Here is an 18,967-nt window from a genome sequence, read left to right as displayed (position 1 = left end):
AGTTTATGAAGGAGAGAATCTTCCCCAGCACACAACTCAATAACAAGAAAACATACGTCAAATAGAGAAGAAAAAGAGAAAACTAGATGCCAAGATTCAAGATAAAGATATGAAAACTGGGGGGCTTCCCTGGTGGTGCAGTGGTTGAGGGTCCGCCTGCCGATGCAGGGGACGCGCGTTCTTGCCCCGGTCCGGGAAGATCCCACATGCCGCGGAGCGGCTGGGCCCGTGAGCCATGGCCGCTGAGCCTGCGCGTCTGGAGCCTGTGCCCCACGACGGGAGAGGCCACAACAGTGAGAGGCCGGCGTACCGCAAAAAAAAAGATATGAAAATTGGGGGTAATAATGAAATGACAATGATAGCTTTCTTATTTTCAATATCATAAGCTCATAAAGGTGAATTTATAACTCTTCTTTTAAGTAAGTAAAGTAAAAATTCTTTTAAGAAACACAAGTAGGTTTTTCACACAGCTCTTTAATTTGTGCCAAGACAAACCTGTTGAGAAAAATACTGCTGACATCATCGTGGCTGATGGGGGGCTTCTTGGAGCTGGCCGCCATGCGCAGGGGCCGCAGGAAGCCGTTGACCAGGATGTAGAGCTGGTGAACGTACTCCGACTCGGCCTCAACCATGGTGAACACAATCTGGTTTCTCTTCCTCATACTTTCAGCATGAGGGGAACAAATGTAATCCTGCACAATGGTCTTCCATTTCCTTCTACATAACCATCCTCGCATGAAGCTCTGAACCTACAGAACAACAACAACAAAACAAAAAACAAAACAAGAATCTCAGGGCAGTGTGAGACGGCTTTCTTAAGACAGTCAGTGGGGTGTCCACCCTGTGCCACACGCACCCTGCTCTTGCATTGGTGCACTGGTGAGCCCACCACCAGAATAAATAATGTCAGGCTTTGGACCAGATACAGAAAAAAGATGATTTTAAAATAATATTTTTCTCAGCTTCACAAGTTTCTTCCACTGTTTAAGCTGTTTCAGTCTGCCTCTAAGGACATCAGAAATTAGTAATATCACATATTTAGTTGTTAACATTTCAAGAAAGGAATAAACTAGAGGTTTACTCTTTAACAACATAAAACCAGATATTAAAAATTTTTTTAATTGTGGTAAAAATAACACACATAAAGTTTACTATCTTAATAATTTTTAAATGTATAGGTCAGTAGTGGTATGTATATTCACATTGTTGTAGAAACAGATCTCTGGAACATTTTCATCTTGCAAAACTCAAGCTCTATAACTAATTAAACAACAACTCTCCATTTCCCCCTTCCTTCAGCCCCTGGCAACCACCATTCTACTTTCCGTTTTTATGAATTTAATTACTTTAGGTACTCATATAAGTGGAATCATACAGTATCTGTCTTTTTGTGGCTGGCTTATTTCACTTAGCATAATGTCCTTAAGGTTCATCCACGTTGTAGCATGCGTCAGGATTTCCTTCCTTTTTAAGGCTGAATAATATTCCGTAGTATATATGTACAACATTTTGTTTATCCATTTATCTGTTGATGAACATTTGGGTTGCTTCCACTTCTTGGCTATTGTGAATAGCGCTGCAATAAGCACAGGAGTGCAAATATCTCTTCAAGATCCTGCTTTCGATTCTCTTGGATATATACCCAGAAATGGGATTGCTGGATCATATGGCAGTTTTATTTTTAATTTTTTGAGAAACCACCATACTGTTTTCCATAGCAGCTGAACCACTTTACAATCTCACCGACAGTGCAAAAGGATTCCAATTTCTCTGTATCTTCATCAGTACTTGTTATTTTGGGAGATTTTTTTGATAGTAGCCATCCAAGTGGGTGTGAGGTGATATTGCACTGTAGTTTTGATTTGTATTTCTCTGATGCTTAGTGATGCTCGTCATCTTTTCATGTGTTAGTGATTTCTCTAAAGAATCACCTTTGAGAGAAATGTCTATCATCTTTAGAGAAATGTCTATTCAAATCCTTTGCTTATTCTTAAATCGGGTTTGATTTTTGGTTATGGCTGAGTTTTTTTTAAAATTAAGCTTAAAAAATAAGTGTTAGAGTGCTTCCCTGGTGGCGCAGTGGTTGAGAGTCCGCCTGCCGATGCAGGGGACACGGGTTCGTGCCCCGGTCCGGGAAGATCCCACGTGCCACAGAGCAGCTGGGCCCGTGAGCGATGGCCGTTGAGCCTGCGTGTCTGGAGCCTGTGCTCCACAACGGGGGAGAGGCCACAACAGTGAGAGGCCCGTGTACCGCAGAAAACACACACACACACACACACACACACACACATATATGTGTGTGTTAGAGATCAGTGCATAAGACCCCTTCTTTTTACAGATGAATAAACCTGAAGGCCAAGTCTAGTTGCAGCTTTCCTGTGTGGTTAGTCACACAGGAATGACTTGGCCTTCCTATATCTGCTTTTTGTTAACTATAAGGACTCTCTTTTCCAGCCACATGGGCAAAACACATGTTAACAATTTACAATGGTGTTATTTTGTGGAAAAACAAAAACAAAACAAAAACAAGAAATAAGGCTTAAGATCAATTTTGTAGGAACATGAAAGATCAATTTTGTAGGAACATGAAAGGCTCTAAAATTGATCTGAATTCCCTAGATATGATTTGAAAAATAACAGGCAAACTGGACAAAGTGCACTGGCCTTTGCATTTCAGCTAACGAACATTTACTGAGTGTCTTTTAAATGCCCAAGTAAATGCTGGGTGCTAAGCAGATAGGTATATGTCATAATCCTTAACCCAAAGGCTCTGCTACTAACCTGCTGGGTGAACTTGAACTCTGGGCTCCATTTCCTTATCTATAAAATAACTGACCAAAATATCTGAAGTCCTTTCTAAATATTAAAAAAATTATATGATAATTTATTAGGATTTGTTATATCTAAGTGGCAGATTCAGCAACAAAGCAGGTTGCAAATTCATATATAATTAAAAGCATTAAATTACTACCAAATATATTTTTTAGTATCATTGTTTTCTTTTCAACACATTCTTATACTTTTTATTTTTTCACACTATTTCACCCATATGGTCTAAATTATCATGCACTTAAACAACTATTCTTCTTTTGCAATATTTAAAATTCTCTCATTTACCAACTGATGTCAGCATACTATCAATTTGTATAACAGGCATTCATACAGTTGCCATACCTCAAACAATAAAAATTAAACACATCTTAGTAGAATTATGTGGAGGAAATTATATGCATTTTATTTGGAGAAATCTAATGGGAAATTTCTGTGAACCAATTTCAATTTTTGGTCTCCTGAAGTTAAAAAATTATGTTGATATTTATCAACATCAGAATAGAGGAACTAATTCATTTGTAAACATCCCTTTCCACACAGACATTAGTTTGACTGGGGACACAATGGACCATGGAGTTAAATTCAAAACCTATTTAACAAGTTCAAAAATGAGGTTTAAAAAAAATTATTTCTATTAAGAAACAGGAAGATAGAAACTATAAAAATTGTGTATTTTATCACTATTCCTCCATTTAACAGAAGTATTTTCAAAAATCAACCTAACTGAGTTTTGTGTTAAATAAAATCTTTCTATTTACTTGGGCATTTATTACCTGCTGAGCAAAAGCTGGCTTACTTACTATCAGTTTCTACAACAGGACTTTACTACAATTGTTATTTTACTGATACCTTTGTTTATATGCAGCTGCATAAGCATTCATCTTGTAACAATAAAATAAAGCAAATTCAATTTAAAAATTTTTAAATTCTAAGAGAGGAATATTGTTATTTTACTTTGTTATTTCTTGAAAACTGAAAACAGTGCAACTTAGCCCTAAGGAGCATTTCTATTTCAAATTCTGAGCAATATTTAAAGCTTTATTGCAACTGAAGGGGAATAATTACTTAGCATGAGAAAATAGGAATAAGAAAAAATTTAGAAGAAATAAGGTTCTTTAACTGTGAAGGTTTTCACATAATGTTAAAGCTGAGTAAGTGCTTTTATCCAGGACAATTAAGATTATGGAACTCAAAATCAAGATGACATAAATCAAAGTAGACTAGAGTGAGTGCCAGGGTCTGGTTAATTGCAAAAGTTGTACAGTTGTAAATGACAATAAGGTGAAAAGAGCTGCTGATTATGTGGATGTTAAACAAGAAAGAAACAACAATAAACCAGAAACCTGAGCAGATGTATTGATTCAATCTCCTCACATGTTCAAAACAAAACAAAACAAAAAATTCTCTAAATAAGCACTGAAGACTAAAGCTAAAAGAAATGTTTTTGAAATGCAATTTAAAAACTACTCCCCCCAATTATAAAAGCAGCACAAAATCAGAAGGTTGAGCGGCACTTAAATAACCCAGCTGGAGAACACTACTGTCTGGCTTCATGTCTGGCTTTGGCATCCTTCTCACAGAATCTACAAGTGGATTCCCAGAACTGGAAAGAAATCTCAGGTTGAAACTTTTCCAGAGAAGTAACCATGTGTGATCACTCTGAAGGGCAAGTCTGGGAGCCATCGGAAGAGAAATACCAAGATTGTTCCCAGCTCACAGTCAGGGTGGCAAAGACATCACTACAGAAAGACCACTGGTCACCATGCTCTCCCAAAGCTGGAAACCCCCAGCATCCTACCTTTTTAATCTTCTTGATATCTGGATCCTCATCTTCTTGATTGCTTTGGTAAGGTCGCATTCGTTCCTTGGTTTTATTAAGAGCGATAATCTATAACACAAAATTGGTCCATTTCATGATTTAGGAAATACTAGACTATAGCCATAAATCATAGGAAGTTATGCCTACAAGGTAGCTTATTCTCAGGAAATGTTCACTTTTTATGCACCTTATCTTCCTTCGGTGCTGAGGCAGGGGAAGCCTGAACTTCACCTCAAGCTTGTTTTGCTATGCTACTAACAAAAGTGCTTACAAGAAGTGACTGTGGAAAAGTGTGAACTGGGATCTGGTTTAGAGAAGTGTTAGTCCAAAACTGGGCCCAGATTGTCAGTGATGACCAGACCAAGGTCTTCTCAGCATCTCAGTGACATGTCAATCATCTCACCAAACGCAGCTTCCTGTAATGCCCTGTGATCTCCAAATGCAGTGACACTCAGCTCAAAGCTCTTGCTTCCTATAATCAGCCTGTGGCCTTCCAAGTACACACAGTATAGCACTCACAGATCTCCTTGGGAAAATGGTAACTGCAAAAGGAACTTCAGAGCCCAGGGGTTGGTCCAAGCCAGCCAAGAAAAGACCAAAAGGCAAAAAGAACTGAAACAACTTGGGATCTCTTTAAAGACCCAGCTCAGTTCTGTGACCTACGAAGGGGGACTCAAAACCAGGTAGCCTCTGAACTACACTTAGTAATGAAATTCCCTGGACTATCACTCAGTTGCAGGCTCTTGCAAACTTAAGGACCTACTCAGATTTACTAACAAGCAAACACTTAAAACACTGGGGTTATAATTGCCCCCTCTGCCCTGTCTTTACATTTTGCCCCAGCAGGGAAGTGGGAAAATAAAAGGAGTAGGAAGTAAGTTATGGTTCCTGTCAATCTACCACACAAGACATACCTGCAACTGACAGTTTGTAGCTGCAATATATATTCAGACTAAACTAGAACAGAGTGAAGACAGAGAAGCACACACAAATAAATATTGGGGAACATCGCTTGGTGCTGAGTTCCTCTCATGGAGTAAATGCCAACCTCTTTCACTTAGCAGACAAGCATCTCCTCCAGCTAACTGTGGCAAGGACAGAACACAATAATTTTGTTTTAAATTACAGTGCCTGATACAGTCTTTTAAGATGCAGGTTTGTTAAGTTTTCTGTTGCTGTTTTCACTATCTCAGATTTCAGGGTTGGATCGGGAAGTTGACAGCACTAATGATACGGTGAACAGTCTGCAACTTATCATCATCAGAGAGGCAATCATATCCCAGTAGGAATCAGCTTATACCCATGCGCTATGTGCTGGAGGTGATGTACACAGGCGGCAGGAGGTGAAAACCCTCCCAGGATTTGCACAGTATGTCTTAGAAGAAGACGTGAGGAAATGGAGAATAAAATGTTGAATGACAGAAAAATGACAAGAAGTTACCAAGGCTGAGGAGCTGCATTGTTTCTGTCAACAAGGATACAGTTAGTAGTAGTAGGTTTCATGCTGTCCTATTCTTTTCTTTGGAGCTAAGAAGACACTACTGCACCACTGGTCAAAAAGAGTAGAAAAACCTCACTTGCTACATTCCTCTTCAATTCTTCAGATATTGATCACTTCCCACAGGGAATGACAGGACAACAAGGGAAGGTATACTCAGGTTTCTGTATACAGACGGAGACAATGGAGGACCCAGACACACCACCATGGCTGCTGGCTCCACGACCACCTTCTGCTCTCAATGGAGTCAGTCTCACTACCTGGGGGTGCAGAGCCTGAGGAGTTTTTAAACTTGGAGCAGGGCTGGAAGTGAATTCCAACTTCCGGAAAAAAATGCACCCTAGAATTATGTCTTATACTTTAACGAGTTTTTCAAAATTCTAGAGGGGAGAAGGTTGGACTCCTGAGCTTGAGAAAAAGTCAAGACTTTCTGAATTCATGTTTGGACCTGCCTTAGTTGTCATTTGGACTTTAATTGAATCCATGACAGACTCACAATTATCATTACCATGAGTCAATCCGAAAAACAGTTAAATATTACAGTCAATTCTTGAATAGTCAAGCAAATGAAGGCCATCAGGAGCACAAATAATTTAAAAGTAGCACTTTATCCTGATATTTTACTGTAGCGTATTTACCTCATCCTAACGTAGACAATACATTCACTTCTCATGCATGTGTTGATGGCAGAGGAACTAAACTTGGGATCAAAATTTTGCCCTGATAGGGCTTAAGTAATCATGAGGAGATGACAAGAAACATGAAACAATGAGGAGGAATCTATCAACTGGGAAATACCTCTGATTTAAGCCTTTCGATTTCTGTATCTTGATCTTCAAGTTGATGTCGGAGTTGGTTAGCTGCAATTTTTTCTGTCTCTACGATCTGAACTAGATGAATGTACTTCTGCATTAACACTTCCCTCTCAATCAAAATGTCTGCATAACTTAAGAGAAAATTACAGTTAGTCACTGAGATATTGTTCTACTACAGTTTCACACAGAACAGCATATATTACATTTATTTAAAAAGAAGCCATAAACATAGTTTGTTAGCCATCTCTACTTTATGTAAACATTAATGTTTGGCTTACATTTGGTACCCTTTAGCTATACAGAATTTGAATCATCATCATCTTATATAACCTCTAGAAGAGTTCATTTAACGATGGCTGTGACCCACAACTTTGTCATATAAGTGAGAAAGATGCAAAGAAAATCTATTGTTTCATAAAGAAAATAGTGGGTCTCCTTTAACAAAAACTGAAGTCTTTGAATTGATGGCACATATTGAAACTCTTTTACTGGGTAAGGCACTAGCCAATCAGAACAGACCTGCTACCGAGCAGAATGAATGCAAGGACCGTCAGAACAGGCACTGGCTGGGAAGAACGATGAGGACTGTACCAGTGACCACCAGCCCAGCCTGGCTCTCTTTAGAAGTATGAGACCATTGACTTCTCTCTTTCCAAAACCAACAGAGGCAAAAATTTCATTCTAAAAATAAGTGTAGATTACTGGGCCCTAAAATCATCAGCCTAACTTGTGTATACTTCTTTGGCCAAGTGTGAAAAAGTCAAAGTTCTCCCTTAGAGTTTTTTATTAATCTCTGTGGCACCTAGATTTTTGCTTCCAGATCTTCTTGTACTATTCAGGGTAGCAAAATGTATGTTCCTCCATTCACATAATCTTTCCCAAATGCTATGGTAATAGTAATAAATAATAATGACTATTTATTGTGTAGGATGTACCACATATATTCTCATTCTCCCAGCAACTCCAAGAGATAGGCTTTACCACCCCAATTGTACAGAGAAAGAATCTGACCCTCACAGAGGTCACACAGCTAGTAGGTGGTAGGGCTGGGATTCAAATCGAGGTCTGTCTGACCCTAAGCCCATGTTCTTAACCACAAGCTAAACTGTCTCTCTAATGAGAAACAGCACACTGGATACAAAGAAGAATATTACAAGAGACATGTTTTGAGATATCTGCCCACTTGAGATATCTTCTACCCACTTACCTCTTCTTTGAGAACTTGGGCTGTGGCAGCCATGTTTATAACACAAAATCTGCCCTCATGACCACACTTCACTGGTCTAAAAAAAGATAACTGGCCCAAGCTAAACAAACTGGACTCTTTCTCCTTGGAATCTCGGATTGTGCCTCTGACTTATTTGCTTGAACTGAGATGATATGAACTTGGAAGCTGAGGTTACTACTGTTGGTTAGCTATATTTGGCCACACCCATGCCAAAGCAAAGTAAGTCTGCTGAGAGAGAAAAGAATAAGCAGATGTTCAGAAAAACAGAGACAAGAGAGATAGAAAGGTAATAACTTCCTGGGTTCCTGTTGGCTTCTAGTTTTTGGTTCCAGACCCTCATGATATCTGAATATAATTTTCCCCTTGGGTTTGGTGAGATACTATTGCAGTTTCCACCTAATAATTTCTCTTTTTAACCTAAACTAGTTTGAAATATCTTTGTGTTACTTGGAACTAAAAGAGTCTCAAGACAGTTCCAAAATCACAATTTTAGTTCAATTATCTCACATTCTCAGCACTTACATCACGTGTGCCATTAGTGTTAGAAAAAAAATACATAGTGTCAGCAATATTTTTAATTCACTTGTTCTAAGAAATTACCCTAAGAGAGTAGAAAGAAAGGCTGTGTAAGTGTAAGTGGGAAGAGGGGGAAAGAAGAAAAAAAGGGCACAGTCTTCATAGAAATATGCTTTGGGGTACTTTCAAAGGAGAAAGTAATAACAGAGCATGAGAAAATTAGTTAATATAATGAAAATTCTGCCCTTTCTCATCAATTTTATTAGAAACATGCCAAATTTCTTACAAATATGTTAGATCAGTGTTAGGGAGCAAACGAGTATTTTATTTTCTCCTATAAAAAGAAAAAGTCCAGACCAGGATGTGCAGCTGAATTCATGCAGACTCATCACCGGTATCTGCCTCCCTTCACTTCCAAGATCCCACTGAAATGCTAGGAAAATTGTTTTCTGTTTAAAGAATGAAACCATAACAGCATTATAAAACAGGAAAATATGCTGTCAACAGACCATAAGTTTTATGAAATTCCATAAAGAGAAAAACCAAGTAGAATCAACGTGGTGGGAAAAGTAGAGCAAGGAAACCACACATGCAGACCCCTTGCAAAAGCATGGTTCCCACCAAGAATGGCCAGAGATGCTCCAAGCCAGAATCAACAAATACAAAGGACAGGAGGGGGCAAGGGAACGATCATCAGGGTCTTTCATTAAAAAGTGACTTCACAACATCTAGAAGTTAGGTTCCTCCTCTTCCCATTCTCCAAGATAAAGAAATAAAAAGCACAACTGGCAGGAATGACATGCCCTCAAGTCACAGCCCAAGACCTGCTCTCTGTAGAAAGGGGGCCACCTTCCTGAAGAAGGCTCCTCATGGGGAGGCTAGACTCAGAGAGAACACAGCTTGGCTTTACACCACACATCCACTGTAGACAGAAGAGAGAACCAAAAAGGGAAAGGCACTGAAAAGGCCTAGAAGTGAAATACACTGTATGAATTTTTTATTGTGTAACAAATTACCACAAACTTAGTGGTTTAAACAACACATATGTATTATCTCACAGTTTCCATGGGTCAGTTTAGCTGAACCCCCAGCTCAGAGTCTCATAAGGCTGCAATCAAGGTGTCAGCCCAGGTGCATTCTGTTCTGGAGGCCTGAATGAGAAAGAACCCACACCCATGTTCATTCAGGCTGTTGGAAAAAGTAATTTTCTTGCAGCTATACAACACATGCAGTTTGCTTCTTCAAGGCGAGCAGGAGAACATCTCTGACCTCAGGGAGGGCCTCCATCCCTCTTACATTTGATTAAGTCAGGCCCACGCAGGAAAATCTCCTTCTTAATTAACTAAAAAAGTCAACTGATTCAGGACCATAATTACATCTGCAAAACCCCTTTTCCTTTGCCATAGAATGTAACCAAATCAAGGGAGTGACTATCCCGTCCTGTTTGCTATATTCTAGTAGCTGATAGCAAGTCACAGGGTCCACCCATGCACACTACAGGGAATAGAATCATACAAAGGGGAGTCCCCAGCCAACCTTCCTGCTGTCTGCCCACATACCTGAAAAGGAAGCCTACACAAGTGGCAGGGACCCTACATTCACAGTCACAATGTGAACCTGGGCCAGCTACCTGTAATAACCCTCAAGATCCTTCATTTATAAACAAAGATCACTAGACACTTGAGAAAATCAATACCAAAGAGAAAGTAGTAGGCACATGTAAGATGACCCCTAGTGGTCCCTGCCTTCTGGTATTCATGTTCTTATGGAACCCCTTCCTCTTGAGTGTGAGCTGGACCTAAATGACTTACTTCTAAGGAACAGAATATGGCAAAAGTGATGGGATGGCACTTCAAGATCAGTTTACAAGGAGACTCTGGATTCCATCTTACTGGCCTTCTCTTGCTGTGTTGCCGGTTTGTGCTGGAAGCCAGTGCCATGTTGTGAGCTGCTGCACAGAGAGGCCCACATAGATGGAAACTGAGAGAGGCCCCCGGCTAACAGGTGATGAGAAACTGAGGTTTCAGTGCAACAACTGGTAAGGAAGTGAATCTAGCCAACAATTACGTGAGCGAACTTGGAAGCGGATCCTTTCCCTTCTGAGCCTTCAGATGAGACTGCAGACCTGGACGACACCTTGACTGTTGGCTTGCGACCTTAGGGCAGAGGCACCCAGCTAACTCGTGCCTGGATTCCCAACCCACAGACACTGTGGGGGACAATAAATTGTTTATTGTTTTAGGAATTGTGGAGTAAATTGTCAAGCAGCAAGAGTTAATAAATATAGCCTGAAATGAACAAACAGAAAAGATACTAGAGAAACAAGGCTAATTCAGGTAACAGAGGTTTATTATCTTCAGAGAGATACAGAAGGATAGTAGAGCCACAAGGCACAAAGGTGCTGCCATGGAAAAGAAGTAATCAGATAACAGGAAGAGTTCTTGGAAACAAAAACAATTATTAAAATTTTACAGGTCAATGAATGTGTTAACCAATGGCTGAAAACTAAGCTGGGTGGTTGCAGAGAAAAAGAACACTGAACAAAAATACAAAGAGATAAGAAATAAGAAAGACAACTGAGCAGCATGGAGTACAGATCCAAGAGGTCTAAAAACTATCTTATGGAAGTTCCAGAAAGAAAAAAACAAAAACAAAAACAGAGACTGTGATGGGGAAGAAATAATCAAGAAATCAAAGAAGACTTCCTCAAACTGTATAGGGTACAGTTTAAATAGAAAGGCTAATCCTAGATCAGCTCAGTGCTTTGTGACCACCTAGAGGGGTGGGACAGGAAGGGTGGGAGGGAGGGAGACACAAGAGGCAAGAGATATGGGGATATATGTATATGTATAACTGATTCATTTTGTTATAAAGCAGAAACTAACACACTATTGTAAAGCAATTATACTTCAATAAAGATGTTAAAAAAAAAAAGAAAGGCTAATCCAAATGCCAGAGAGAATAAATGAAAAAAATTTAACACCCTGACACACCCTAGTAAAATATCAGATCTCTAAGGATAGAGAAAATGCATAAAAGCTTCCAAAGAGAAACCACAGGTTAGCTAAAGAAAGCAGCGAGTATCAAGATGATACACTTCTCATCAGTAACCTCGGATGCTAGATCACAATAGAGAATTGAAGGAAGATTATTTTGAACCTAAATTCCTACAGCCAGGCAACAAGTCAATCAATCAAGTGCCAGTTCAAGATAGAAAGAGTTTAGTAACGACCACGCTTACTACAGGAGAAAAATTATGAGGTTTTCCAACCAAACAAAACAGAAAACAAAGGCAAAATATGACATGGAATGCAAGAATACAAACCTTTGATGAAGTAAAGGACACTAGAAAGAAACCAGAAGTAAATGCATGCAAGATGCTCCTTCAAGGAGCAAATATACAACTGCGTATGATTATATTTCATTCTCTGTGGAATCAAACATCAGCCGTGATAGCTGGTACGTAATATTTGTAAAACCATGATGTAAATACCCCTCACTGTTTTTTAATTTTCAGAATCAACAGAGGCTTAATTAAATTTAGAGAACAGAAGGTAAATGTTTAAAAGTTTATAAACAGAGAATAAATAATAGTGAAAGTAATAAAACCTCAGGGTTAGAAAAGAGAAAAGAACAATAAAAACACATTAAATGCCTTAATTTATGTACCTCATAGCAGAGAGTCAATACATACTGCCCAAAGTTGATAAATTAATAGAGGTTTAATGATATTATTTTGAGATAAAAAGTCAACCATTGTAAGAGCCAAAAGTAAGTAAAGTAACAAAAACAGAGGGGACAGAGGGAGGAGAGGTAAGAGATATTGAAAGAGTGTTAAATTCTTCATCTTTATAGCAGGGTGCCAATAATACTGCCTAAAATTACTGAGTCAAGAAATAGACAAAAGGACTTTATAGAATAGAATATATGAATGACTAATAAATACAGGAAAAAATCCTACTTAATCAATGTAGTAAAAATTGTTTATCAAATTTATCAAGAGTTTTAGAAAACAGTGCTACTCGGTGCCAGTAAAGACACGGTAAAATGGGTACTCTCCACTGGAGTGAGCCATTCCAGAAGACAATGTCACAATATGTGTCAGGATAGGTTAAAAAGGTCATACATATCCTTGGTCACAGTAATTTCACTTCTAATAATCTAACCCAAGAAAAATAAAGACTTGCAAAAAATGTACAAAGAAACAAGATGTTCATTCATTAAAATAAATATACGAAAATGGAAACAATCTAAATATATGTGTATATAATGTGGAAGTGATTAAAAAAGCAATAGTACGTCTACACAATGGAATGATACAAGCCATTTAAAATCATATTTTAAAGAATAGTGAACATAATGGAGCATACCCAAGACTTACTAATAAATGAACAACAACAATAACAAAAACCCCAGATTAAAATAAATATGATTTGTGCATGCACATGCATACATGTTCACTTGCAGAGAGAGAAAATTATGTATATCACAGCTACAAGGGGTTGGGAAGCAGGGGAGAGAAAGAGGGAAAGATAGATACTCCAAACACAAAAAGGAGTTTTCTCTGGTTGGAGCAATTATGGGTCATTTTTAATCACCTCTTTAGTGCTTTTCTGTATTTTTCCAACATCTCTATAATACTAAGTGGGACCCCACACACACACGCACAAGTCCTAATGGCAGTTATTTACTCTGTGAGGTGGGATTATGTGATGTTAATTTCCTTCTTTATAAGTTTCTGTGACTCGAAATTCATTCTTTCATTCAATATTTATTGACTGTTATGTAACCAGAAACTGTTCAAAGCACTGGATACAGGAATAAACAAAGTAGGAAAAAAAAAATCTGTGCCCTGGTGGAGTATATACTGTACTGCGGAGCAAAAGACAATAAAATAAATAAGAAAAATATATAGTATGTTACCTGGTGATGGTTACCTTAAAGGAAAAAATGGAGGAGTAGGAAAGAAAGTGGGAGAGATGGGGTTACAATTTTAACCAGGGTGTGAGAGAGGGTCTCTTTAACCGAGAGACCTTCAACCAGGGTCTCACTGAGAAGCCAGCACTGGAGTAACGACCTGAGGAGTAAGCCTTGTGGCCAGCTGGGGGAAGAGACTTCCAAGTAGAGGAAAGAGCGAGTGCAAAAGCCCTGTGGTGGGAGTGGGTCTGGCCTGTGTGGGGAATGGCAAAGTGGCCGGTTTACTGGGGGAAGTACGTGAGAGACAGAAGAGGGAACAGGATTCTAATGCATGTAGACCAATATAGAGTCTCAGGTTTTTACCCTGCATGAGATGCTGAGCTTTAATCAGAGGTGCGGCAAATTCGACTTTTAACAGGATCACACTGGCTGCTGTGGTAGGAAAGGACAGAGGTGAGGGGTGGAGTACAAGGGGAGAAAGGGAGACCAGTTGGAAGTTCCACAATAAGCCAGGAAAAAAAATTAGAGATTAGTCCAGCATCTAGCACGGGGCCTGCCACAAAATAGTCATTCAAATGGAAAAAAAAGTCATCTAATGTGATTTATTTTGCATGGTTCATTCTTCTTCACAAAATACTTTTCATTTCTCAAAATTTTCAAGTCATTCAAAGTATTTCATTTGGTCTCCATAGCTTACTGCTCTTACTGGGATATCCTCCCACCTTAAAATCATAAAGCTTTCTCTTTTTTTAAGCTTTTTATTTTATACTGGAGTATAGTTGATTAACAATGTTCTGATAATTTCAGGTATACAGCAAAGTGATTCAGTTATACATATACATGTACCTATTTTTTTTTCAAATTCTTTTCCCATTTAGGTTGTTACATAATATTGAGCAGAGTTCCCTGTGTTATACAGTAGGTCCTTGTTGGTTATGCATTTTAAATATAGCAGTGTGTACATGTCAGTCCCAAACTCCCTAACTGTCCCTTCCCTCCACCCTACCCCCGCTGGGGAATTAAGCTCTCTAAGTCTGTGAGTCTGTTTCTGTTTTGTAAATAAGTTCATTAGAATCATTTCTTTTTAGATTCCCCATATAAGCAATATACGATATTTCGCTGTCTGACTTCACTCGGTATGACAATCTCTAGGTCCAACCATGTTGCTGCAAATGACATTATTTCATTCTTTTTTTTTTTAATTTAAAAAAATTTTTAAATCAAAGAATTTTTTTTATTTTTGGCTGTGTTGGGTCTTCACTGCTGCATGTGAGCTTTCTCTAGTTGCGGTTGAGTGGGGGCTGCTCTTCGTTGCGGTGCGTGGGCTTCTCATTGTGGTGGCTTCTCTTGTGGAGCACAGGCTCTAGCCACACGGGCTTCAGTACTTGTGGCACACGGGCTCAGTAGTTGTGGCTGGCGGGCTCTAGAGCGCAGGCTCAGTAGTTGTGGCACATTGGCTGGTTCCCCCGCAGCATGTGGGATCTTCCCGGACCAGCGCTTGAACCTGTGTCCCCTGCATTGGCAGGTGGATTCTTAACCACTGTGCCACCAGGGAAGCCCTATTTCATTCTTTTTAATGGCTGAGTGATAGTCCATTGTATATATGTACCGAATCTTCTTTATCCGTTCCTCTGTCGATGGACATTTAGGTTGCTTCCATGTCTTGGCTATTGTAAACAGTGCTGCAATGAACATTGGGGTGCATGTATCCTTTTGGACCGTGTTTTTCTTCGGATATATGCCCAGGAGTGGGATTGAAGGATCATATGGTAGTTCTATTTTTAGTTTTTTAAGGAACCTCCATACTGTTCTCTGTAGTGGCTGTGACAGTTTACATTCCCACCAACAGTGTAGGAGGGTTCCCTTCTCTCCACACCCTCTCCAGCATTTGCTGTTTGTGGATTTTTTGATGATGGCCATTTTAACTGGTGTGAGGTGATATCTCATTGTAGTTTTGATTTGCATTTCTCTAATGTCTAGTGATGTTGAACATCTTTTCACATGCCTCTTGGCCATCTGTATGTTTTCTTTGAAGGAATGTCTATTTAGGTCTTCTGCCCATTTTTTGATTGGGTTGTTAAAGCTTTCTTTATGTATCCCACTAGTAAATAAAAGTCTACTCCAGACTGTGTCAAATCAACTGAAAACGCATGCATGGCTTCCCTTCAGTGTAAGAATTTTCATGCATTGCTATTTCTATTCTACTATATTTCCAATATATGTATTGTCTGATTAAGTTTTCCAGTTACTAGACAATGTTCAAGTTTAAGAGTTTTTTTAATCAAAACTACAATGAGATATCATCTCACACCAGTCAGAATGGCCATCATCAAAAAATCTAGAAACAATAAATGCTGGAGAGGGTGTGGAGAAAAGGGAACACTCCTGCACTGCTGGTGGGAATGTGAATTGGTTCAGCCACTATGGAGAACAGTATGGAGGTTCCTTAAAAAACTACAAATAGAACTACCATACGACCCAGCAATCCCACTACTGGGCATATACCCTGGGAAAACCAAAATTCAAAGAGTCATGTACCAAAATGTTCATTGCAGCTCTATTTACAATAGCCCGGAGATGGAAACAACCTAAGTGCCCATCATCGGATGAATGGATAAAGAAGATGTGGCACATATATACAATGGAATATTACTCAGCCATAAAAAGAAACGAAATTGAGCTATTTGTAATGAGATGGATAGACCTAGAGTCTGTCATACAGAGTGAAGTAAGTCAGAAAGAGAAAGACAAATACCGTATGCTAACACATATATATGGAATTTAAGAAAAAAAAAAATGTCATGAAGAACCTAGGGGTAAGACAGGAATAAAGACACAGACCTACTGGAGAACGGACTTGAGGATATGGGGAGGGGGAAGGGTGAGCTGTGACAGGGCGAGAGAGTGGCATGGACATATATACACTAACAAACGTAAGGTAGATATCTAGTGGGAAGCAGCCGCATAGCACAGGGAGATCAGCTCGGTGCTTTGTGACCGCCTGGAGGGGTGGGATAGGGAGGGTGGGAGGGAGGGAGATGCAAGAGGGAGGAGATATGGGAACATATGTATATGTATAACTCATTCACTTTGTTATAAAGCAGAAACTAACACACCATTGTAAAGCAATTATACTCCAATAAAGATGTTAAAAAAAAAAGACATAAGGTAAACATTTATCAAGTTTAAGAGTGTTTGCCTAATCTATTCATTACTTCTGTTTCGTTTTATTTATTTATTTATTTATTTTCTTTATTTATTTTTGTTATTCAGTTTAACTTCCCTCAAGAAAAAATGGTTTCTCACTGCAAAGGGGAATAATAAAATTAAGCCATATAAATCAACATGATGGAAGTCAAACTAATCTGTTGAGCATCAACAGATGGCACATATATGGGAGTAAAATATTCTTGTATAATATTTATAACCAAAACCAAACCACCACTACTACACACAGGAGAGAAGGAAATATTCCAGTAGAATCCTGAAAAGTCCAGAGAAGTGGCACAGTATAAAATCATAGCCCTTAATTATTTGTATAGAAGGGAAAAAACTGTTATCAGCTTAGCAAGGAATTGTTACTTGGGCCAGAACCTTATCCTAGTTATTTTGATTGAAGACATATTTGCTAATGAGAGACACATGTCTAATATGCTAGATAATTATAATTAGCATATATATCCAGAATATCAGAGAGAGAGAACTATAGTTAAAACCCAAGCTGGAAAGTCATACAATGGGTAACTGAAGAAACACTCCCACCAGCTCCAGGATTATGCTCAATGTTATTGAGAATACTTTGGAATCGGCATTTCTCATAGCAGGGGCATCGTGGTGTCTTTGGGAATTGGGGAAATCCAGTCCAGGATGACAGCAGTGCAGTTCCTATGTAAGCAGTGTTTGAGCATGAACAGCAGGGCCCTTATCTAAGCAAGAACAGGCCTCCAGGCATCATTCACAGCCGCTTTAACATCGCTACCCTCCATTTTTCTGGCTCTCAAATTCTCTTACATCAATAGGTCCACTCCACTGTAATCAATATTTTTCATGTTTCACATCAGTGTTAGAGGTTCTAACACTAATTCACTCCCACAAATCTCTTCTCTTTCTACAAAGTTATATAAGGAAAGAAAAGCTTTGGAAAGTCATTGTTGACCCAGGTGACACAGCTTCGGTGGGGTAGGGACAGAAACCCACTGGCAAGGGCTGAAAAGAGGAGGAGCTGCATACAGAGGAAGAACAACAAAACCATTTCTCCAAGAAGCCTGGCTCTGATTTCGAGAGAGGTCAGCAGCTAGAAGAGGATTCAGGGCCAAGGGAGGGGTTTTTTGGTTTGTTTTAAGGTGGGAGAGATTTAAGGAAAATCAAAGAACACAAGAAAAATGTCAAAGTGAGCGGGACGGGGGAGAGAGGAGGCTCGGGTAAATAGACTGGAACTATACGAGAGAAGTGGAATAATTAACGGAGCAAGAAAATCAGACGGAAGAGGCTAAAGGAGGAGCTCTCCATTGAACCAGAGATGTTCCCCTGGGGCGGACCCCTGCAGTGGGTGAGCCCAGGTGCACATGGGGACAGAATGCCTGCTTTGTGAGTGGAGACACGAGGTCGCACTGCAGTGTAAGCTGATGGTTAAGGAAGGAGACAAGATGAGCATCTGAAGCAAAAATACCGTAAGGAACAGGAAAGATAACTGACAGGTAGAAGTATTAACAAAGGGCTGCAAATAAGACAATCCAAGCCCAACTCTTCTCTAGAAAACAAGTCCTACCACCCAACCAAGTAAATCTTTCACAGTCCACAAACACTACCCCTTTTCTTTTGTGTTGTACTGCTCAAACTCTAAGGGAAAAAATGCCAAAGTCTCTTTCCTAGGGCAAATCTGGAGGCAAAGATCTGACAGAAGTTCATAGTAAAGAAATCCAATATCTCAAAAAAACAAAGTCCACATTTTCAGCTTTTTTAATAGTGGTAGTTTTACTGTTACCAGAAGAATACAAAATATGGCCTTGGGATTGCTTTGGGCTATAACATCACCACCCATTTCTGATTTTCTAGTCCTGTGGTTTTGCTATGAAACATAAAGCGTTTTCAGCTTTTCTATGTAATCACTCTTCTGATTTGTGAGGGATTTTTCCATGCACATTCTACAAAGCGCTGATTTTATGGGGATGATAGGATACACACAGTGTATCCCTCAGTGTTGGACAGATTTTGTATTATACACTTTGCTCTAAATTAAGCCTCTATCCAAGTAAAAAGAATGAGGTTACAAGCATTAGGTGTTTGGGACAATTACCATGGTGTGTGTGTGTGTGTGTGTGTGTGTGTGTGTGTGTGTGTGT

At 39.2% G+C, this 18,967-nt stretch overlaps 1 protein-coding gene across 1 annotated transcript in view; it reads right to left on the bottom strand.

Annotated features, from left to right (window-relative positions):
• Positions 1-18,967, bottom strand: part of RASGRF2 (Ras protein specific guanine nucleotide releasing factor 2) — a 228,939-nt gene that overhangs the window by 144,605 nt on the left and 65,367 nt on the right. Inside the window, exons 3-5 of the mRNA XM_029218778.1 lie at positions 6,948-7,095; positions 4,631-4,720; positions 496-749 (exon numbers count right to left, since the gene is read on the bottom strand). Coding sequence (XP_029074611.1) covers positions 496-749; positions 4,631-4,720; positions 6,948-7,095 — 492 coding nt within the window. The remainder of the gene's footprint in view (positions 1-495; positions 750-4,630; positions 4,721-6,947; positions 7,096-18,967) is intronic.

This window comes from Monodon monoceros, unplaced genomic scaffold (genome assembly GCF_005190385.1).
Source record: "Monodon monoceros isolate NGI ecotype Baffin Bay Population unplaced genomic scaffold, NGI_Narwhal_1 Super_Scaffold_12, whole genome shotgun sequence".
Lineage (NCBI taxonomy): Eukaryota > Metazoa > Chordata > Mammalia > Artiodactyla > Monodontidae > Monodon > Monodon monoceros.
This window is presented reverse-complemented; position numbering and strand designations above follow the sequence as displayed.